The following is a 24,778-nucleotide window of genomic DNA, read 5'->3' as shown; positions in this document are numbered from 1 at the left end:
GGGAAAGATTAGGGATTCGCTATCCTGGAAAGGAACTTCCCTCTTGGGATTGGACCAGCTAGGCAGCACTTCACCCTCTGAAACAGTTGCTGTTGGCACCTCTCCTACCCTACATCTGACTACATTGAACTGTGAGATATTTCTCAAGTGGTACTTTCCTCCCGGTGTGTTTCTAATGTTGGCATTCTGTTTAATACAAAGTTCCAAGATTTACTGCAACTGTGTATTTACTGCCTGCACCACGCTGCCCCTCCCCACACTTGGCGTACTCGGCAGGATATGTCCCTTGCAGCAGGTGCGGAAGGAGGACAGGGCTCCAGCAAAAGTTGATCCACCTTTGAGTTATTTTAAATGGCCATGAATACCAAAAGAAAACACTGGGATGCAAGCGAGGGGGGAGTACAGAGATACCCTACTTGCAAAAACACTAAATTCAAAGGACAGTAGATAGTCCTGTTTTGCATGCTTCTAATGAGGTTAACTTGTCTGGTCACTCTCTCTCTGTTTCTGAACTTTCTCTTCTATCTAGAGGATTTTCCTTTCTCCTACTTTTCATTTTAATGTATTTTCTGCTCTCCTTGATGTAGACAAGTTTTTTTATCCTGTGCCTGCTAGAGGACAGGCTGAGAAGCTTTTCATGAGATCATTGAAAAAGAGTTGATAGCTTTAAAAAGAAGTATGAGCGCTCCCCATAAATCCAATTTAACTAGGGAGAAGGTGGATGCTATCAAAAGGCTTAAAGATAACAAAGGATTGGTCATAAGGGAGGCAGATAAGAGTGGCTCTATGATGATACTCAGTGCTGATCAGTAACACACTGAGGCAGTTAAGTGACACTCTGACTTATCACCCCCTTATGAACAATCCCACTCAGATTTCTAAAGCTTCCCTGTTTAGTCTCATAGATGAGAGACAACATATGGGACTTTTAAGTGTTAAAACCGCTGAATTTTTGAAGGTACATAACCCACTCATGGCTGTGTTTCATCACTTGCTAAAAATAAACAAATCACAAGCGCCCGTACAAGGGTGCCCCATAGTGGCTGGGACTGGTTCTTTTTTGGAGCCTCTGGGTGAGTGAGTGAGTGAGTGAGTGGATTTAAATCTCCAGCCCCACATCCAGAGACTCCCAGGTTATATCCGTGACGCTGGCCATATTTAGCAAGAATTAAGGAATGTTGAGTGGACTCAGGATTGTGTTTGGGTGACCCTAGATGTAACGGCTTTATGTTCTTCAATACCACATTGTTCAGCCTTAGAAGCTGTCAAGTATCATCTTAGAACTTATAGTACTTACACCATGGAACTCCAGGTTTATCTGTTGAGATACATTGATTTTCTTTTGACTCATAATTTTTTTTTCTTCGATGATACTTCTAAATTGTGCGCTTCATCGATGGGCGCCAAGTTCTCTCCTCTTTTAGCCAATATTTATATCAGCTTGTGGGGGAATTTACATTTTTACACAATTAAATCCTTTTTTCCACCAGTTATTTTGGTATGGTAGATTCGTTGATGATCTGCTTATCATCTGGATCGACAATAATATTTCTCCTAACATTTCCTCTTTCCTTCACTACATCAATGATAATAATCTCAATTTAAAGTTTGAGGCTGTTTCTAACAATGAGATTATTGATTTTTAGATGTTACTTTGGTGGACCCAGCCACTCATCTTGTGTCCAATAGAATGTTTCGTAAGCCCACTGCAGGTAATTCTGTTTTAGTGGCCAGTAGCTGTCACCCTAGACATACAGTAAGAGCAATTCCAGTTGGTGAATTTACTAGGGCTAGACGAAACTGCTCTACTGACACCTTTTTTGACCACGAATGTGATGTTATCAAAGACTCAAATTAAGAGGTTACTCACAGTGGTCTATACAGAAAGGTTTTGAGATTGCGGCTGCTAAACAAAAAACAGATCTGTTATCTACATATGATGTTTCCGATTCTAGATCTAAAAATTTAAAACATGCAAAGAGCCACAAATCAAAATCCACCTGTTACTTTTATCACTTCATATTCAGTAGAATACCAACAGATCATCAAAATTATTAAACAGAATATCCCTATTCCTTTTTAAGATAAAGTTTTTTTTAATGACCTATCAAATGTGCAAATTCTCCCACTTAAAAAGATGAGAGAGGCCTGTAATTGGCATCACAGGTAGACCGCAACTATGAGAGACAAAATGAGAAAAAAAATCCAGACAATCACATTGGCTGATTTGGAAAGAATTTATTTGCAAATTATTGTGGAAAATAAGTATTTGGTCAATATCAAAAGTTCATCTCAATACTTTGTTATATATCCTTTGTTGGCAATGACAGAGGTCAAACGTTTCCTGTAAGTCTTCACAAGGTTGGCACACACTGTTGCTGGAATGTTGGCCCATTCATCCATGCAGATCTCCTCTAGAGCAGTGATGTTTTGGGGCTGTCGCTGGGCAACAACTCCCTCCAAAGGTTTTCTATGGGGTTGAGATCTGGAGACTGGCTAGGCCACTCCAGGACCTTGAAATTCTTCTTACGAAGCCACTCCTTCGTTGCCCAGGCAGTATGTTTGGGATCATTGTCATGTTGGAAGACGCAGCCACGTTTCATCTTCAATGCCCTTGCTGATGGAAGGAGGTTTGCACTCAAAATCTCACAATACATGGCCCCATTCATTCTGCCCTGTACATGGATCAGTCGTCCTGGGCTCTTTGCGGAGAAAAAGCCCCAAAGCATGATGTTGCCACCCCCATGCTTCACAGTAGGTATGGTGTTCTTTGGATGCAACTCAACATTCTCTCTCCTCCAAACACGACGAGTTGTGTTTCTACCAAACAGTTCTATTTTGGTTTCATCTGACCATATGACATTCTCCCAATCCTCTTCTGGATCATCCAAATGCTCTCTAGCAAACTTCAGACAGGCCCGGACATGTACTGGCTTAAGCAGGGGGACACGTCTGGCACTGCAGGATCTGAGTCCCTGGCGGCGTAGTGTGTTACTGATGGTAGCCTTTGTTACGTTGGTCCCAGCTCTCTGCAGGTCATTCACTAGGTCCCCCCGTGTGGTCCTGGGATTTTTGCTCACCGTTCTTGTGATCATTTTGACCACACGGGGTGAGATCTTGCGTGGAGCCCCAGATCGAGGCAGATTATCAGTGGTCTTGTATGTCTTCCATTTTCTAATTATTGCTCCCACAGTTGATTTGTTCACACCAAACTGCTTGCCTATTGCAGATTCAGTCTTCCCAGCCTGGTGCAGGTCTACAATTTTGTTTCTGGTGTCCTTCGACAGCTCTTTGGTCTTCACTATAGTGGAATTTGGAGTGTGACTGTTTGAGGTTGTGGACAGGTGTCTTTTATACTGATAACAAGTTCAAACAGGTGCCATTGATACGGGTAATGAGTGCAGGACAGAGGAGCCTCTTAAAGAAGGTACAGGTCTGTGAGAGCCAGAAATCTTGCTTGTTTGTAGGTGACCAAATACTTATTTTCCACCATAATTTGCAAATAAATTCTTTCCAAATTAGCCAATGTGATTGTCTGGATTTGTTTTCTCATTTTGTCTCTCATAGTTGAGGTCTACCTATGATACCAATTACAGGCCTCTCTCATCTTTTTAAGTGGGAGAACTTGCACAATTGATAGCTGACTAAATACTTTTTTGCCCCACTGTACATTACGATCTTCTTTATCCCCCAAAATAAGAAGAAACCTTGGCTCTGTTTTCCTGGTTCTTACAAATGTGGTTTAAAAACATGTAGATATTGCCACATACTCTGTGTTAAAAAGTCTTATGTGTCTGATGAGACATTTGACATACAGCAATACATCATCTGTGGCGCTGATTATGTTGTTTATTTGATCCACTGTACCATTTGCAGGCTTCAGTAAGTGGGTTGTATTATTCGTCCTCTTTGCTCCTGTATCGCTGAGCACTACTGTGACTCTTTGAACATTAATCATAGAAACATCTCTACAGTGTCTAAACACTTTAGCGAAGTTCACATTGCTAATATGGCTTTTTTTTGCCTTTAATAGCATAGAGAGAATATGTCTTACCACTCTGGGTGGCAACAGATATCTCCATTTGTTGGAACGTGAGGTGTATTGGATTTTTAAATTACAAACCCAAATCTCTTGTGGTCTTAACCACAGGTGGGACGTTAATCTTTATTTAAAATAATATCTATTGTTATAACCCTGCACCCACTCTCTCTCTACACAGGGTCAAAGGTCACTGTTATGGAATACAACTTCTGTGTACGAAGATTTGGTGTACGGGAACAGCTAGATCCTTGCTGGCTTGCCCTCTGAGCAGCCAACAGCCTACCTATCCTGGTGAAAGGCATCACCTGGCTGAAGATCCAAATTGAAGACCAGGTGATGGAATGAGTGGGAGTGTCGGTGACCTGCTGCCCCATAAATCTGGTGGTGCCTGTTGTGCTGGGAATTAATATTTTGAAAGACCTGGACCTATCTCACTTGCTAACCAAGTATGAATGCTCAGGCAGATGAGCCCAAAATTCAGGCTTGTGAGCAGCGTCACTCAAAGTGCTCCAAGCCTTTGAGGCCTAACAGAAGGCAGCAAAAAAACAATAGGAACAGGTAAGGGTAGTATGCACACCTCCCTAAACAAATGTTGTTGCTAGAACTCCTACAAAAGGTAGTGTGGTCCCTCCCCATCAGAGGTCATCGAAAACCACAGGGAGCCACTGTCATGGTTGAACCCCGCAAGGATGCAACTATGCTAGGGGAGTGGCAGTTCGGTTGAACCTCATCCAATGTCCGCTGGGGATGAGTCTTAGTGCGGCTCATCAACTTGGACAATACACCCATCACACTACCTAGGCACGCTATCCATACTGACTTATACGCAGTCACTCGCCACTGCATTTCTGAGGCTCAGTCGGAGGTGGAGGCTATGTGTGCTCACCTACAGGCAACTATGGCATTCTGTGAAGAAGCCCAGTATGAGTCACTGCTAGAAAATCTGGAAACTCCATTCAAAGATTTTGTCTTACAGCAACAGAGACTACTCTACCAACTACTGGATAAACATCTCCTAGTGTTCGCCACTAGTCCAGAAGATTACAGGTTCACCGAGGCCATTGACCACCCAAATCACACCGGAGACACATTGCCTATCCAAGAGCAGTACCATCACATTGTCCCAGCTCTATGTCAAGAGGTCAAGGACTTGCTCCATAGCATGTTGCAGCTGGGAGTGATCTGGAAGAGTCACAGTCCTTGGGCTGCCACTGCTGTGCTAGTGCGCAAAAAAGATGGTGGGTTGAGGTTCTGCATGGACTATCATAAACTCAGTACCTGCAGCCATAGAGATGCCTACCCTCTGTCTTGAGTAGAAGAATCCCTGATGGCATTGGGACAAGCAAAGTTCTTCTTCACCCTAGACCTGGTCAGTGGCTACTGACAGGTCCTGGTCCGATACCAGAACTGGGAGAGGATCGCCTTCATTATGGGACTGTTTGAATTCAACCGCATGCCCTTTGGCCTCAGCAATGCCCCAGTACCTACCAATACCTAATAGAAATATGTCTTGGAGATTTCAACTTCGAGACTGTACTGATCTATCTCGATGATATCATCATCTTCTCCCAGACATTTGAGAACCATGTCAAACCATCTGGTCCAAGTGCTAGCGAAGAATACAAAACACACCAGAGGTAGTAAGCTGGAACCTAACTGAGAACACACACCATACCAGGTGGTGGGGCAACCATTTCCACCTAACCCTGTCTATGACCTGGTCTCTGAGGGGCCCGACCCTGTCAAATAAGCAGTTGCATCACAATATTGAGGTCTTGTGTATTGGGTGTCGAGTGTTCCAAGGAGTCTGCTGAAGATCCAAGAGCCTCCCACTGGTAAAAGAGGCACCTCAGAACTGGTTCCTGCAGCCTCTTGAGTTTGAACCTCCAGTCTCTAGTGACCCTGAGCCCCATGACTGCAGTCGAACCGGCCATCCGACTAGTGCCACAGACTGTACTAGTAAGGGGGAAAATCCCATTTGGGGCCCCGGTGGAGAGTAGCCAAAGGAACCTATGGCCCCTGAGTTGCTGTCCAAAGATGAACCTTTACCAAGTGACTCTGATGAGAGCCCAGCAGTCAGCCGCCCCATGCGGCCTAATCGTAGGCAACTACCTGCCAGATTCTCTGATTATATTTATGTTTAACTGTGTTTATAGTTCTGCCTTCACTTGTTTTGATTGCCTGCTGTTGACATTCTATTGTGTTTTGCTGCAGAGGACAGAATCTGTTAAAGGGGGGGGGGGGAGTAGGCAGGTGCCGTTTGTTTTCACCACTGCAGGTGGCGCTCAAACCGAGTGGCACCTCAGCCTGGAGAGTAAGTCCAAGAGAAACAATGTCTCTCCATGGTTTCCAGGGTCAATCGGGCAGCGTTCCGGTTGGCTATGCTGCGCCCATATGACCCTTGGTGGCCATCTTGGGTCAGCAGCGTCTATTTAAGTCCCTGCCCCCAGGTTTTGGTGCGCTTCTGGTGTGTGGCTAGTGTAGAGAGAGAATTCTTTGTTATGGAAAGTAACTAGCGGTAGGTAAAGTGCACCAGACACTGCTCACACCTCTCCTTCTCTACAGCTGACTAAATTGAACTGTGAGTTATTTCCAAAGTGGTGCTCTCCCACCTGGGAGTTTGTAGCAGTGACATTCTGTTTAATACAAGTTCCAAGCTTTACTGCAACAGGGCTCTGTTTTTACTGCCTGCCTTACGCTGCACCTCCCCACAGGCTGGCAATATGTATGTTTGAAGTCAGTGACTCAAAAGTAGCAAAGTCAGATGATCAGATAGACTCTCAGGCTACTAGCATTTTCTGAAAAAGATCAGCATTTATAGCCATCATATTCTTCTCATTGTAGGTATACTTTAAAGCAGGAGTCCTCAAACTACGGCCCACGGGCGGGAGAGGAAGGGACACTAAGTACAGGGGCGGGCAGGGGGCTGCTGTACCTTACCTGGCTCCGGTCCCAGTCCCACGACGATCCAGTCCAGGAAGCGCTGCTTCTTCATTCACTCCGGCCACTCCCTCACTCCTGCCACTCGTCTCCACCTCCTCATCGGTGATTGGGCGCCAGAACTGCAGCTCAGGAAATGCACACAGGTGGCCAATCACCTGCGAGGAGGTGGAGCCGAGCGGCCCCGCGAACATCGAGTGAGAGAGAGGCCGGAGTGAAGAAGGACAGTTGACAGGTAAGTGTGCCGTGCTGATGGTGCTGCTGCAACCAGGTATGCTGGCTGCAGTAGCACCTAGGCTGGAGCAGGGGTCAGCAAGTTACATGTCATTGGTGTCAGTGGGAGGAATAGTGCCCCATCATTGGTGTCACTGATACTAATGATGGGGCATTATTCCTCCCCACTGACGCCTATGATGGGGCACTATTCCTCCCCCCCACTGACACCAACGATGGGGCACTATTCCACCCTCCACTGACACCAACGATGGGGCACTATTCCACCCCCCACTGACACCAATAATGGGGCACTATTCCACACCCACTGACACCAACGATGGAAAACTATTCCTTCCCCCACTGACACCAATGATGGGACACTATCCCCCCCACTGACACTAATGATGGGGCACTATTCCCCTCCACTGACACAATGACGTACTATTCCTCCCACTGACACCAAAGATGGGGCACTATTCTTCCCACTGACATCAATGATGGGGCACTATTCCCCCCCACTGACACCAGTGACGAGCACTATTCCCCCCCACTGACACCAATGACGTACTATTCCTCCCACTGACACCAATGTTGGGACACTATTCTTCCCACTGACACCAATGTTGGGACACTATCCCCTTCCCCCACTGACACCAATGACGGGGCACTATTCCTCCCCCCACTGACACTAATGATGGGGCACTATCCCCCCCACTGACACCAACAAGGGAACACTATTCCTCCCACTGACACCAATGTTGGGACACTATCCCCCCCACTGACACTAATGATGGGGCACTATTCCCCTCCACTGACACAATGACGTACTATTCCTCCCACTGACACCAAAGATGGGGCACTATTCTTCCCACTGACACCAATGATGGGACACTATTCCTCCCACTGACATCAATGATGGGGCACTATTCCCCCCCCCACTGACACCAGTGACAGAGCACTATTCCCCCCCACTGACACCAATGACGTACTATTCCTCCCACTGACACCAAAGATGGGGCACTATTCTTCCCACTGACACCAATGTTGGGACACTATTCTTCCCACTGACACCAATGTTGGGACACTACCCCTTCCCCCACTGACACCAATGACGGGGCACTATTCCTCCCCCCACTGACACTAATGATGGAGCACTATTCCTTGAACTGACACCAATGATGGGGTACTATTCCTCCCACTGACACCAATGATGGGCACGATTCTTCCCACTGACAATAATGATGGGGCACTATTCCTCCCACTGACACCAATGATGGGGCACGTTTCTTCCCACTGACACCAATGATGGGGCACTATTCCTCCCACTGACACTAATAATGGGGCACGATTCTTCCCACTGACAACAATGATGGGGCACTATTCCTCCCACTGACACCAATGATGAGGCACTATTCCTCCCACTGACACTAATGATGGGGCACGATTCTTCCCACTGACACCAATGATGGGGCACTATTCCTCCCACTGACACCAATGATGGGGCACTATTTTGCTCCATAAGACACACTTGGGGGGAAATGTCTGTGCGTCTTATGGAGCGGCCAGCCCAGTATTCCCGCTGCCGGTGTATGTCCACAGTCTCTGGTCATCTCCTGTACTGTGTCCGCATTTGTTCATAGTTTTTTTTTTTTTTTTAAAACTATAGTCCGGCCCTCCAACGGTCTGAGGGACAGTGAACTGGCCCCCTGTTTAAAAAGTTTGAGGACCCCTGGTTTAAAGGGAAACAATTACAGTTGGGGTTATTCAAGATTCTGAACATTCAGTCTTAAATTATTATAATTGTGCAGACTTACTTATAAAATAATTGTATTAACTTCCCTACTTTGCCTAACTCTGAGTCTGTATTTTGACCTTTCTAAAGTTGAACTCCAGCACTTACCTTTAAAAAGGACTGCAAAAGGTAATATGTCAATTATAATTACATTTATCCCCATACAATCCTTTCTAAGATACAACACACCAAACTGCTGTGAGGTTTTAGCCACCTTCTTCTGGTTCCTGTGCCTTTAAATTGAAGGAGTCAGCATTATAGAAGTCTATCCTATTTAAAGTCAAACTCTGGCCTATCTTTTTTCATTCAATCTAAAACTTTTCCCCCAATAATTCTTCTTCAGCACAAGTTGGCCTCAGTCTGCTGGGTTGAATGACAGGGGTCATAGCTCAACTTCCTGATCACAGCACCTTGCACTGGCACTGGTGTATTGATGCACAGAGCATCACTCATATCATTATATCAGCGCTGCTCTCTGCAGAAAAGAATCCAGTGAGTCAAGTGACCAAAGACATTTCGAAATATTAAAGAAGAACTCGGGGATAGGCAAAAAAGCACCCTTTAGTACAACCCTCTACAAAAAAATACTAAACAGTCAATAACATTTTGAAATTCTTACCATTTAGGAGAAAAGTCTCATTGAAATTTCATGACTTCAACTCTGTAATTCAAAAGAAAACAGCACCTGCTTTGCCAAGGAGGAGGTGTAACAACAGGGAATAAATCATATCTTCTACTCTCTCTCTGCAGTAAAAGGAAACTACTGTTTCCATCAACCACAGGTAATTGTAGTGAATGTGGGCGGGTACACTAGGTACACTGTACATGTTGAATGTGTCTTAGAGTCTTGATCTTCCCACCATTGCAAGTGGGGCTGAATCATCACTGCTCCTGGAGAAAGAACTACAGAAGGGATGTGCCAAGACCAGTGGCTGGTAGAATAGTAGGCATAGCAGCCACCAGTCTAACAAACAGGAAACCAAATAGAATTAACAGTTTGATTTAAAAATTAATAGGACATTTCAGAGGAGCTACTGAGCGAACCAGAAGATCGATGACATATTCAGTGAAGGTAGGAAATCAGCAACAAGGACATGTTTTTGCTCAGAGTTCTGCTTTAAGTGAAAAAAAGGCTTAAAATACTGCAAGTGGAGACCTTATGGGGAGGAGAGTGAACCTCTTAACCACAAAGCCTGGAGTTGAACTTTAAGACGTTTTTGCACTCCTAGCATTCCTAGTTTATTATACTTGACTGCATGATTAGAATAATTTTAATATAAATATCAATATACTTTAATAATCCCAATCAGATAAAAACATACATTTGGGAGTACACTCACTTTTTAATGAAAAACAGAATGACATCTTATGCTTTCTATTCTGATGGCAACTCCCTGTTGGCAATTCGCCACATGTGGTGTATAGGTTTTTTTTTCATCAACATGTACTTTACATCTCTATTTTTTTTTTTTTTTTAATAGTACCCAGAGTACAAACAAACCTGCTCTCAACAGTCTTGTATTATTCATTTTAATAGTACTTTCCATCTGTATAGTGAGCTGTTCATGTACGTAATTACCAAATAAAGCAGAAAACCTGCTGGCCTAGTTAAAACAGCAATGATACTGTGCAAAATCCATTACTATATAGACTTTAATAAACAATTTAAAATGGAAACTAAAAAGAAACAATTTAATTGAGCTCCCGGGGTGTTTCATTTGCTAAATCCTTGACCCCTCAAAAATATGGTCTTTTATGGATAATAAAACTACACTTATCAATTTAAATGACTTGCTAAAGCGTTGATGTTGGCAAAAACAGAAAAACATAACTTACTTTACTTGTGTGTTGGTTTTCATCTTCCATCACAACAGTTTTGTTAGAAAATTAGAATTATTTTAGTATTCCATTGGGCATTAATTTGTCTGACTGCTATTCAAGGAGCTCTGACATTCAGACATTGTAAGGTAGCAGATTAATCAAATCCATGTGAACTTTGTTTTTATTTATCGTATGCTATAGGTAGCACAGTCTAGTTAATAAATAGGGTTTCATACACATATTATTTAATTTACATTACTAGATGACTGTTCTTTATTTATAAGGCATCAACATATTATGAAGCATTGCACATCAGATTAAAAAAAGTGTCTAAAATGTAAATTCCAAGCAACAAAGACAACACACAAGAAGACAAGAGGATCTTTTCTGCATGAGCTTGCAATCTAGAGCTATTTAATATGTGTGGATGTGTTTTATCTTCTTTAAAGCAACTCTGTTATTTAAAAAATTTAAATCCTCCCTCCCTGCATAGAAAAGAATTAATACTTGCCTTTCTTACTGCCCTCACTGCTGAACTTTCTGTCTTGAAAAGATGAGTTTATAAAAAAATTTTCATCAGACACTTCTGAGTATATCCGGAGCCTGAGTTCCTTGCTGCTGCTTTCTTCTGCTGGTCCCTATGCCATTACAGGACATAGTAGTGATGTAGAAGCCAACATACTGTACACAAAAATGTGCAGAATGAAGAGCTTTATCCAAGACTCTTTAATACAGTAAAGTTTGATAAATGCAACAGGAAAGGTAAATTTTTTTTTATAGGAAGAACTCTATATTTTTGTAAATAGCAGCAGAGTTGCTTTAATGGTAACATATGATAGCACAGCCTTTCTCAACCAGGGTGCCCAGGCAACCTGAGGTGCCTTGAGGTTTCTTCAAGGGTGCCTTGGCAAAATGTCTAAAAATTGCCCAAAACCTGTATAAAGGCCAGCGAGTGGAGCAAGACTGCATTTTAGTTACACAAAGCCACAGATTTTCATTGTGCACCATTATAACCCTCTAGCCACTGATACCCTAACAACCAGTGTCATCAGTTGATAAAGGAGGATGTCAGCTGCCTGCACAGCACCCTATTTTGACCCTCTCCATCAGTGCTGGGGTCACATTAGCTCAGTGATGGATTAAAACTGAGTGAGAAGAGAAACACTGGAATACTAGTCAGTACCAGTAAATGACCTCTAATGTTGGGTGCTCTATGTTGATGTTGCTGCGTTATTATTATACAGGATTTATATAGCGCCAACAGTTTGCTCAGTGCTTTATATAAAACTATTAGAATAGTATTTTATAATGGGGTTCCCTTTTAAAATTATGGACAGTCTTGAGGCACCCTATTTTAGAATGGGGTGCCTCAAGACTGTCCATAATTTTTAAGGGTGCCTTGGGAATGTCCATAATTTTAAAGTGTGCCTTGGAAATGTCCATAATTTTAAAGGGTGCCTTGACTGAAAAAAGGTTGAGAAACACTGTGATAGCACATGCACAAATGATGCATCCCGAGCAGCAAAGAGTTGGTGTGGCTTACTGAAAGTGGGTATGGTTAAATAGGTATGCTTTAACTGAGGATGCATCATAAAATAGGGACAAACCAAAGTAGGGAACTGGCATGCATATTACATTTTTTTTCTACAGGGTGAAGACAGATAAAAACAGCCAGTGGCCTTTATAGCCGGTTGCCAGTTCTCTACATTCCCTACATTCATTTGTATCTGGCAAGAGTGATTAAGAGGACACTTGAAGCCTGAGCACTGACACTTGCAGACTTCTGATTTGGATTTATTGGGACGCTGATGTAAGCGCTGCTTGTTTGCTTATCATAAAATAGAGACAGTTTGGATAAAACCTGTTTTTGATCGCAAAACGTTTTTATGCAGGCTTTTTGAAGCAAGACAGGCAATTTTGTTAGTTTTCTTATCCATTTTTTATAGACTGAGCAACGCATATTTAAATCACTGAACATAGTGTACATTCTTTTAGCTATAGCTTTAATGTAAACATCACTATTCACCACTTTGCTTTATATACATATCAAAAGATACTGAAGGTAGCAACTGAATTTGTAAAGATGTTGTTGTGCATTAGTCACCTCACCTTAAAGATAGCATCAATCAAAACCCCAGTAACACTGACCCTATGAAAAAGCCAAACTACCTCTCACAGGTTAAATGATGTGCAAGGAACTTGGCTTGCTTAGAATACATTAACAGCATGCATATTTCCATGTATATTTCAGAATTTTACACTGAAGATAAAATACTTGGACAAATGAAAAGTCATTCTTTCCTATAGGACATTTTTCCACTAAACTACAATAGGTTGGAAATAATTTGCTGCATCCTACATGCTGCATTATCATGTGTACCTCTGCATGGTTCCAGTAATGCAAGTCACACATGTTAAAATGCACATAAAAATGTGTTACAGCAACATGTATTGTTGTGCACAATAGAGCTTGTGGGCCTTGATGCAAAAGTTGACCTGGAGCTCCCCCACTACAAGCTGACATTTCCATTGTGCGCCAGGATACTCCCACCATGCACCAAAAAACACTCCAAATGGCTAAAGAGATATTTCATATCTTTATTGACATACAGAGAGGGTAATTCAAAATATTTTGGAGAAACTGTCCAATTTCCAATTAATCTGAATACCCTGGAGCAAGATTACCCTTTGAGAGGTGGAGATCTACCTTAGCAACATAAAAGATCACCAGGGTTCGGCGCCCTTTTTTTAAATTTAGAAATTAACTAACAAGGTCTAACTAAATAGTGAGGAAATGTAGAAAAAGTATAATAAAACAAACGCCACTGTAAATATATAAACTTGGCCGACCATAGTGGACAGTGCCAGTCAATAGAACAGTAGAGAGTGTGAGTAGGGCAGTAGACAGTGTGAGGACAGTGTCAATAGGGAAGTGGATGCTGTGAGTAGGGCAGTGGACAGTGTCAGTTGGGTAGTGGATGGTGCCAGTAGGGAAGTGGACAATGGGTGAACAATTCAGTATTGCAGTGGATTGTGTCAGTAGGGCAGTGCAGTTAATGATGCCAGTAAGGCAGTGGACAGTGTCAGTAAAGCAGTGGACTTTGTCAGGAAAGCAGAAAATGGGGTCAGTCAGTAGTACAGTGGACGTTGTCAGCATGGCAGTGGAGTTTGTCAGCAGGGTAGAGGACAGGGTCAGTAGAGCAGTGGATGGTGTCAGTAGTTTTTTTTTTAATTTTTGTTATTATTTTTTAATTTACAATTTTATTTTATATTATTTTTGATAATTGTTTTAGCAGCCCTGTTGGGAGTCTTTGGTGAAATATCAGGAGTCTAAACAGACCTCTGATGTCTCACTTTTGAAACAGAGAAAAAAGTTTGAAGACACAGCCCTCAGTCTCCATCTCTGTACAGAGCTTCCTGTTCATTCACAAACTGAAGCATAGTAAACAAAGCTTCAGTTATGAATGAACACAGCGAGTGATCGGTACCAATCACTCCCTGTGTTCTTTCAGAAAACGAAGGGGCCATATTTACTGCCCCCTTTCCCCGCTCTCCATCCTGAAATGACAGGGGAGCACACGGGGGAAACCCAGCCAGGGGGGGGCAGCGGGGGGGGGGGCAGCATGAACAGGAACCAATCCCCTCCATTTTCCTCCTATGGCCACTGGATTCAGGTAGGAGGGAGAGGAGGAGAAGCAGGAGGAAAATGGAGAGGATCAGTTCCCGTATATGCCACTTTGAAATGTGACAGGGAAGCCACATGGGCCCCCTGGAGCATGGGGCCAGATCATAATTGCAACCCCTGACACCCCAGTGCTGTGATGGTGTATTAGAAAAGCATAGTATTGCCGCTATGTGTCTGTGCAGATAGCAGGATAACAGTCAGGAAAAACTCGATTAATCTGGACAGTACACAGCAATGGAACAGCTCAGGTGATATGACTTTTGAGCAGGTCTGAACTGATACTCTTTAATCTCCCATAGCTGCTGTATGGGTTCTGTAAACAGATTGTCACAACTGGGGCTAGTGAGTAGCTCAGAGAGCGCTACAAATCAGGAAAAAGTCTTACCCACTAAAATGCCCTGAGTGAGGCAAATTGTAGGATGCTCCCAACCTTTGATAAACCATTCTGATCCTAACTACAAAAAAATACAATTATATAATTTCCCAGAAATCACAGAAAAGCAACTGTTCAAGGTTTACTTTAAAAAAAGCTAATAGGAGGATTAAGAATGACAATAATCAGTCTTTCACAGGGCAACTGAATATCTGAAATAAAAAAAAACCTAAGGTTTCATACTTGGCAGTTTTCAAACGCCTTAAGAATTTAGACTTCAGATAGCATAATCAGCACCATGCCAGATACACCAATGAGGAAAAATAAATTCTGTTATGACCCAATCCTTAACCTTGCCACCTCCTGGAAGCCCTTTAGGCAGATCCTAATTCTGGGAGATGGAGGCAGTAATCACGTGATTACTGTAAACTGGCTCTCACAGAGGTCACATGATCGAGAGCCTGTCTCCTGGTGACCAAGTCTGAAAGCTATAACTGAAAGCAGTAAGAATGCTCTCACCACAGAACCTTGGACCCTCTAGATCAGCAATGGGCAAACTACGGCTTGCGGGCCGTATATGGCCCGGCGGACCTTTTAATCCGGCCCGCGGAGCTAGGCTCCCGCTAGGCTCCCGCTAGGCTCCTCTCACAGTCCGCCCTGAAGACCGGTGTAGCATGAAAATCTGTCTCCTATGAGGATCTGTTCCCCTCGACGTATCTGCGCATGTGCCGGAGATCGCCGATCGGCTGCTAATGCCTGAAACTGGCACATGCGCAGATACGTTGAGGGGGACAGATCCTTATAGGAGACAGATTTTCATGCTACACCGGAACGGCGCGGGAACACGGCGAGAGGAACGCGCGGAGCAAAGGTAAGTGAATTGACACAGGGGGGACTTGGGGACTTAATATGGGGCATGAATTAATATGGGGAATGAATTACTATAGGGGGGATGAATTACTATGGGGGATGAATTACTATATGGGGGATGAGTTACTATGGGGGATGAGTTACTATATGGGGGATGAATTACTATGGGGGATGAATTACTATATGGGGGATGAATTACTATAGGGGGGATTAATTACTATATGGGGGATGAATTACTATATGGGGGATGAATTACTATGGGGGATGAATTACTATATGGGGGATGAATTACTATATGGGGGATGAATTACTATATGGGGGATTAATTACTATGGGGGATGAATTACTATATGGGGGATGAATTACTATATGGGGGATGAATTACTATGGGGGATGAATTACTATGGGGGATGAATTACTATATGGGGGATGAATTACTATGGGGGATGAATTACTATATGGGGGATGAATTACTATGAGGGATGAATTACTATGGGGGATTAAATTACTATGGGGGATTAATTACTATGCTTACTATGGGGGAATATTACTATACTTACTATGGATGACACATACACATCATTCATCTACTCTTGGTTCGGCCCCCGGGTCCAATATATGAACCCATTGCGGCCCTCAAGTCAAAAAGTTTGCCCACCCCTGCTCTAGATAAATATGTGTGGTGGCTGGACACTAAGGCCCATCTGCCTTGCTGCCACATATATGCATTATGGTGGTGAGAAGAGTTTACAGATCAACCCAAGTCAAACAGCTATATTTCCAGATGAAATTCTTATATGGGAGCTGTTTTTCTGCCATTCTGGATTTGTATATCTGCCTTTTCAGTTCTAAAGCGGTGTTCCACCTTAAAAAAAAAAGTCAGCAGCTACAAAAACTGTAGCTGCTGACTTTTAAAATACAGCCACTTACCTGTCCCTTGGTCCAGCGGTGTCCTCACCAGGGGTGGACTGACCATTTGGAAACTCGGGCACTGTCCGAGGGCCCGGGGTCAGTAGGAGGCCCCATGAGATGCCCCTGGTACCTTTTTCATAGGCTTTTTTGTGTTTGGGCAAGGACACAGGGGCCCCATAATCCCTTATTGCTCGGGGCCCCATGAGTTGTCAGTCCGCCCCTGGTCCTCACCACGGCTGGTTTCACCGGCCATCTTCTCTCCCTGGTGCCAGCATCTTCAGTGTGGGCACCCAGCTGTGACAGCTTGCGGCTTCACAGCCGGGTGCCCACTGCGCATGCACAAGTAGCGCTGCGCTTTGTGAATGGCCCCGTAGTCTTCTGGGACCTGTCATATGTCCCACAAGCCTACAGGGAGGGAGGGGGGAGGACAACTTCCGCCTCCGATCTGCTAGGCGATCGCAGCAGAAGTGGGAGTGGGTACCTGTCAAATTCGGGTACCCAAAGGTGCCAATCCTTAATGGGGATCGGGGGACAAAGTCTTAAAGTGGAACTTCCCCTTTTGGGTGGAGCTCTGCTTTAAGGCTTACAAAGCTCTGCAACACTGCATGGCACTGTCTTTACAGGTCTCGCCCCCCCCCCCCCCCCCCCAGCATGTGACCAGACAGTAAAAAGAAAGTTGTACTCTAATGTGCTAATTTCTCTGTCATTCTGGTCTCCCCTCCTATTATCATGTTCCTTGTTAACAATGAGCACTGTAGTATAACTAACTGGCTCCTTGTGCAGCTCCTTACACTTCCAGTCTGAGCCCTGATGTTCAGAGGCTGCTGCAAGAGGCTGATACCAAGTCAAATTCAGGTTCACACATTGCTTTCATATAAAAAATACAATTATTCATGTTTTATTGAATACAGTGCTGCAATGTTTGTCCTATATATCCAACTGTTCATAATTTAGCCAAATATCCGACCATTGTCAGAGTTCACTGTTTCTCTATACCCCATAGGATGTGCATTATCACATTTTACCACCATGCATAAGTTAACAAAGTCAGGAGGTCTTTGCACCAGTGTCCTTATTTAAGGAAAAGTATAGCGTACTGTCAGCATGTGCATAATATGTTAAATATTGCACATTTGTAGGTTAGCCAGTAGAGGGAGCTTTCTAATTTACTGCATTTATCCAGTATCTCTGCTTAAAAGGGTTGGACAAAAAACTTTCAACACTGCATGATTTAAAGGTGTGAAAGTGCAGACATGGTTCACATAGAAAGTGATTGTAAAGGAAATTTTTTTTTAATCTTTTAAAATAACAAACATCTATATAGTGGAATCAGGAAAGAGGTCATGATTCCCCTATATAGATCTTTAGTTAGACCACATTTAGAATACTGTGTCCAATTCTGGAGACCTCACTTACAAAAAGATATTAATAAGATAGAACAAGTCCAGAGATGGGTAACAAAAATGGTGAAAGGTCTGGGGGATAAAACATATCAAGAGTGACTTCAGGAACTTAACATGTACAGTCTGGAGGAAAGAACGGAAAGGGGAGACATGATTGAAACCTTTAAATACATCAAGGGGGTGAGTAAGGTTCAGGAGGGCAGTATTTTCAACACAAAACAAAAATCAAAAACATGGGGACATGACATTAAACTAACTGGATAAAGGTTCAAAACTAATCTCAGAAAGTACTATTTTACTGAAAGAATAGTTGATGCTTGGAATAAACTTCCAGCAGAGGTAGTGCGCCAGTCAACAGTAAATAGCTCCAAACATGCTTGGGACAAGCATAGATCTATACTCAGGCAAAACGTTTCTACGTTTCTAAGTGATGTAACATTCTTTTGCTTCCACTGTGTGATGAGAAACCGAGCTAACAGGTGGGAAGCCTCACTTTCATCATTTACTGCATGTGCTGCTAGTAATACAGAGTCATGTCAGAGCTTACTGAGCTTCAAAGAGGACAAATTGTTGCTGTCTGCTTAGCTGGTGTCTCTGTAATGGAAGTTGCCAACTTATTTGCCGTGTCGCGAGATACAGTATTAAAGGTTAGGACAGAACATACAGTTTCCAGGAAAACATCTGATAAGCATAAGTGTGGTCGACGTGTTCATCAACTGTCCAAAAGAGACAAAAGAACATTGCCCAGAATTGTGACTGAATAAAAAAACAACCACTGCAAAAGTGACTGCAGAGATCAATCTCAGTTACATGAAGTTTGGGCTGGAAGATGATGGCCATCAAAAAAGTATGAAATTGGAAAAGTATTAAAGGTGAATATTGCAGCAATAACTGGTTTTGCTATTTTATCTTTCATACTCATTTTATCGTGTTATTTTTGGCTGAAGTTCTGTCTTTTGTACAACTCCATTCAGACCACAGTGTATACTGACATCATCCATTGGGATCAGTGCACAGCTAATTGGTATAAGACAATATTATATGTATGGGTGCTTTAAAACAGTTGTGAGTACCTCATATAAGTTCTAAACCAAAGTTATAACAGAGTAACAGCAAGAGCCTAGAGCTATGTAGCTTGAGATGGATGTAGCAGTCACATTCTGGCTCTATAAACTGGCACTGCGGTGGCATTGCTGGCCTCAGCTGACAATGTGCTTTGGCTATGAAAGCAGAAACACATTTCCCCAGCAGGATCAGAAGTCCAGTACAAATCCAGTCAAATATTAATACAGCATGAAACTGCAATAAAACAATAAAGAAGTGAGGCCAGGGCAAAGAGGAGTCATGTTGACAGGTTTTACTACTTGTATGCCATTTTCTGTGCCATATACTGTTAACATTAACAGTATGAAGCTCATTCTAATCACAATCAAAATTGTTATTGTAGGGCAATATCCAGTAGCTGAGCCTTTCAGAATACATATAGGGACATTTTTACATGAGCCAGTATGATATACATAGCTGATGGAATGATTCATGAAAGTGGTCCAAGAAAATTGGAATTCCTGTCCATGAAAACTAGCCAGGCTCCTGGTTTCATTTATACCAAGCCTCCAAAAAAATTTCAACTGGACAGGCAACCATTCTATTCTACTTTTGATCCTGCTTTCAAAAATAAAACCCAACAGATCTCATTATTTGAGAATATTTTTTTCTATGCTCTAAACCTTTCCTATGTAAGATTAACTATATTCTGCCATTTCCTACTTTCAAGGCCTAACTACACTGCCTTAAAGTCTGATAATTATTTCTGCTGTGAAGGAAATAGATTGCACTGTCCAAAGCTATCCATTGTTTGCAGAAATCTATGATCTCGCAAAACTTCATTTATTCTAAGGAAATAGGCCTATCACCTAGCAACAGCGCCCATAGCATCCCCTGACTCCTAATTGGTACTGTAACTTGGCAGTTGCCTACTTGTGTCTGATTGAGGCTGTTAATAATGTATCTATTTGATTCTTCACTCCACAGGCTTCAGCCGAACAGCTGTGACTGTGACTAAGGAGAATGTCAAGTAAATGAAGTTTCTGACCTTCCTCTAGACACAGTGAACTCATTTGCCTATGGTCGTCTTCTAGGCACAGGGAAAAAAAGGGCAATTTTTAATAAAAACAATTCAATTTGGTGGAGAGATATGTGAAAGGTACATCTGCTATCATGAAAAATAAAATACATATTTATACTTTGCTGATCTGCTAATGAGATCTGCACCAACTTTCATGAGCTACAGAAATTCCTATTTAGTAATATTCTTGTTCTTGAAGAACATTTGTCAGTTAATCATATGTATAAAAGTTGAAAAGATAACAGATCTTGAATAAAGAACCTCACAAATACTACTCCTTAGTCTCGGCAGCAATAATTATTATACCACCCCTTATAACCTTACATTTAAACGTTTTTCTGCTTTATGGCTTGCTTAGTATTGCCGCTGCCTTTCTTCCATTCTGGCCATGTGTTTCTCACATAGACAGTCTAGCAACCCATGCACCAATGTGCAAACCAGGCCGTCTAAAAAGCTTGTCTTCAGGCTGATAAGGGTATACTACTATACTTCAACTAAGAACAGTAAAGGGCCATCAATAGATGTTTTTAAGAAAACTGGAGGCATCATGTTATGTAGAAGAGGTATTGTGGTTGACAGCTCTGGACTGAAAGATAACCAGAGCTGCTTATGCTTTATGGGCTTCACTAATGAAAAATAAAAATTAAAGATAGGCTTTAGAGTACACTGCCAGACCATTAAAAAGTAATGGTCTGTAAGTATTTAGGTATACTATAAGAACTTGAGATCTCTTGTTCTCTTTGTTTAGATCAGGTTTAGATCTCAGTGCAAGCCAGCAAGTAAGAAGAAGGGTATTACTAGATATGAGGGAAAGGAAATCAGGTAGGTATGAAGCCAGGCTACGATTTTTGTCTGGTTTACTTCTTTACAATTACCATTCTGTTACCTCTACATGTCCAGGTACCTAATCAGGAACACATGGTTCTAATTTCATGGACTTGAAATGATGATAAATGTAGGGGTGTATTTCCATGAGACACATTAGCATTTGTGTTCTTTTAGATAATGAGATTGTCAATACCATGACAATGTTACATGCCCAGGGGCGGACTGACCATTTGGAAACTCGGTCGCCGCCCGAGGGCCCAGGGTCAGTAGGGGGCCCCATGAGATGCACCTGGTACCTTTTTCATAGGCTTTTTTGAGTTTGGGCAAGGACGCAGGGGCCCCATGATCCCCTATTGCCCGGGAGCCCCATGAGTTGTCAGTCCGCCCCTGTACATGCCATGTGTTCACGTACGGTATATCACCTTTATATGTAGGCACTGTCTGAATGAAGATCTAATGTTTGCTTTTTCAAATACATGTATTAAAAAAGTCAACAATTTATGTGTGGTGTACTTTTTCACATAACTGTTAAGCTTGCCATACTCAATTAGAATTTAATTTGACATTTTTCATTTTAAGAACATTCACTCAATTTTCCAGTGGCTAGTGGGGTCAAATTGCCTTTCAATTTCGGACATAGTGACAAAAAATTTGATAAAACAGGATGGAAAATATCCCTCAAACTGGTGAATTTCTAACAATGTATATGGTTTTCCTATATGGTTTTCCTTTAGGAAAATCCATTCATTTTTAAACCAAATGTTAAAAGCAAACAAAATTTTGTAATACTTTCAAATTACATTTGTTAAGTCATCGAATGTACTTAAAATGTTTGTACGAATGTTCCTACAAATGTTCATTTGAAAATCTACTTGTGCACGAGTGTATTAAGTCTATTTTTGCACAATCAATTCAGATACTGTAGATTACAAAGGTAAAAATTATAATTATTGCTGTTCAGAGATTATAGGCAGCTATGCAAAAGCATCTTAGTCATTCACTTTAAACTGAACAATGCAAAGATTCTTTTGTCACCCAACTTGCAAATTTTGTGCATCTCATAAAAGAACCCAGCAAACCAAGAATGTGATATTAGACTTCTGTGTGTACTGGGTAGCACAATACAGTCTTTTTAAAAACCGAACCATGTCTCATTCCATCACATATCTCAAAAATAGGAGGATTATTCCATGCTTCAATACAGTGGGTGGGGCCATGCAAATCATATGTTTATGCCCCATTGGCCAGATGCACATCCAAAAACACTGGGTGTATAGCGTTATATGAACATTTATTCTATGACAGATGTATTAATCTATAATTGGAAAGGACCAAAAATGTCCAACCTGATGAATTTTCATTTTTTCCACCTTTTCTGAGACTTGTTTAGCTTTTATCTGTTATCATCATACACACAATATGATTTTGTAATACTAAGGCATCACATTGTATTACATCTCAGCCACCTTTAGTTCTAAAAAAAAAAAAACAGAACTAAATTTTCTTTTTAGTACCATATTCCATACCTTTTGGTCCAGCTGCCATCATTTTCTTACTTAAATAGTCACAGATCACACCAGCATCTTCACTATGGCGACAATTGTGCTTTCCGATATCTTGTTTAATGCAGTCTGCCAAAGATCTCTCCACCCCTGTACATTTAACATTATCCACATGAATAGGACCTTTTCCTTCTCCAAAATACGCCATTGTTCTGGCCTTCGCTGTGCCCCTGGAACGATTTAAGTCACAGCCTCAGTTAAAGTAAGCATTACTGAAATGTAATAATCACACACAAAATTAGATTGTAAGCTCTAACGAGCAGGGACCTCTGTTTCCTCTTGTACCAAATTGTATTGTAACTAATGTCTACCTTCATTTTGTAAAGCGCTGCGCAAACTGTTGGCGCTTTATATAAATCCTGTATAATAATATTAATACTAATTATTATAGGTATCACAACTTCCAACAGCAAGAGGAAGCTGTATTAAATGAATATTAAAGAGAGGAAACTTAATGAGACTGATTTACTAAATGATTAGAAAGTGTTCATTTAGCTAAGAGAACAGAGAAAGCGCTGAATGCTCCCTTACAAAAGTTCCCCAAGCATAGTAAATAAAGTGAAACTGTGTTCACTTCAACCATTCATGTGATACCATAAATCCTGTTTTTTTTTTTTCCTATGTACATGATTCAATGTTAACATAAGTTCATTCTTACTAACATTCACTTTGCTATGTGGACAGCCTTTATGCCTTTAGTAAATCACCCCCATCATGTTTACATCCATTTATTCTGAACCCTCTAAAACTCCAGGGCACAATACGAACCCAGTTTAAGCCAAAACATTTTTTTAAGCTTTGAATAATGGGGAAGTTATTAGAATCCTATAAAGTTCTTATAGCAGTCTAAATCCCCACTTGGTAAGATTTTCCTTTACTTGCTATTTTAAAACACAACACTAAATGAAAGGAGATCACTCTAAATCAAGGGAAATCCCCAGCTAGACAGTTGTCACTAAAACATCCTAATTGGAAGACTTTGCCTCTATTGCCATTCCAGACTTGGATTTCCTTTTGCTTCCCAGGAGGATGCAGACAGCAATATAAAAAAAAACTGAAAAAGGCTCTAACCCTTCCCTACATTATCAATAACAAAAAAGTTGGCTTTAGATACACTTGAAATTACTATGAAAGGGTCTATAAATTTTCTCTAGTTATGTTATACTCTTAAGCCAGCCATATATGGATCTAAATTCAGCCAGTTCAGTGGGGAACGCCCAAACTTCAATCCTTTTATGGGCAGGGAGGTTGTACATAAGTCGATCTACTAATTGATTTCTTTACAACCGTCCTGTCGAATTGTTCCTGCTCAATCAGCAATGAAGGCTAGAGCCTGCAGCACTGATCAGTTTATTCTGATGGTGAAGGGGAAGTCTCCCTGCTGTCTATACAAAAGCTCAGCAGGGAGGATCCCCTTACCTTGAATCTGTGTGAGGTCATTTTTTTTTTTTGTTCTACTCACTTGTTGAATGAAAAAAAACTGACTCATTTATGGGGTGCCTTAACCAAAACTGGAGTTTGACTTTTCTTGAAAGAAAAAGGAAATACATTTGATAGGTTTGAAAGCTGTTACCAAACAACCAAGAAAGTGATTGTGCCTTGCAGGGGCGAACGGACAACTCATGGGGCCCCCGGGCAATAGGGGATCATGGGGCCCCTGTGTCCTTGCCCAAACTCAAAAAAGCCTATGAAAAAGGTACCAGGCGCATCTCATGGGGCCCCCTACTGACCCCAGGCCCTCGGGCAGTGCCCGAGTTTCCAAATGGTCAGTCCGCCCCTGGTGCCTTGTTGCTGCTTTACAATTTAGTGTCTTCATACCATAAGTTAAATCACAGTGAATAAAATATTGAATGCAGAGCACACACTTATCTGCTTCACTTTTTTTTCTTTTGAAGTATTTATATATTCAAAAAGTTTCTCCTGGAAGAAACCCAAATTATTTCCTCCAACAGTAAACTTCTGCAAGGCAAGAAGTGTTCAAATGAAGATAGCTGCATCCATGGGAAGCAAAATGCAATTAATTATAGCACTTTCCAGATAATTACCTTCACCAAAACCATTGGCAGAAAAGCACTAAACTCATCATGTTGTGTTTAATAGCACACTGGAGTATTGTCCAAGAACAGAATTGTAGTTTATTTGCTCCATTATGGCATCGCAAAACCTGGTAAAGAACTGTACCTGGGTTAAAGCTGAAATCCAGACAGAT

The 24,778-nt window shown here is 41.9% G+C and overlaps 1 protein-coding gene across 1 annotated transcript in view; it reads right to left on the bottom strand.

Moving 5' to 3' along the window:
• PRSS12 (serine protease 12) overlaps positions 1–24,778 on the bottom strand; it is a 245,646-nt gene that overhangs the window by 62,489 nt on the left and 158,379 nt on the right. Inside the window, exon 9 of the mRNA XM_089691788.1 lies at positions 22,534–22,739. Within this exon, the coding sequence (XP_089547914.1) occupies positions 22,534–22,739 (206 nt within the window). The remainder of the gene's footprint in view (positions 1–22,533; positions 22,740–24,778) is intronic.

This window comes from Staurois parvus, unplaced genomic scaffold (assembly GCF_062004578.1).
Source record: "Staurois parvus isolate SC_StPar_1 unplaced genomic scaffold, SC_StPar_1.0 ptg000572l, whole genome shotgun sequence".
In the NCBI taxonomy this organism is placed as follows: domain Eukaryota; kingdom Metazoa; phylum Chordata; class Amphibia; order Anura; family Ranidae; genus Staurois; species Staurois parvus.
Note: the sequence above shows the minus strand (reverse complement) of the source record. Positions and strands in the feature narration are given on the sequence as shown.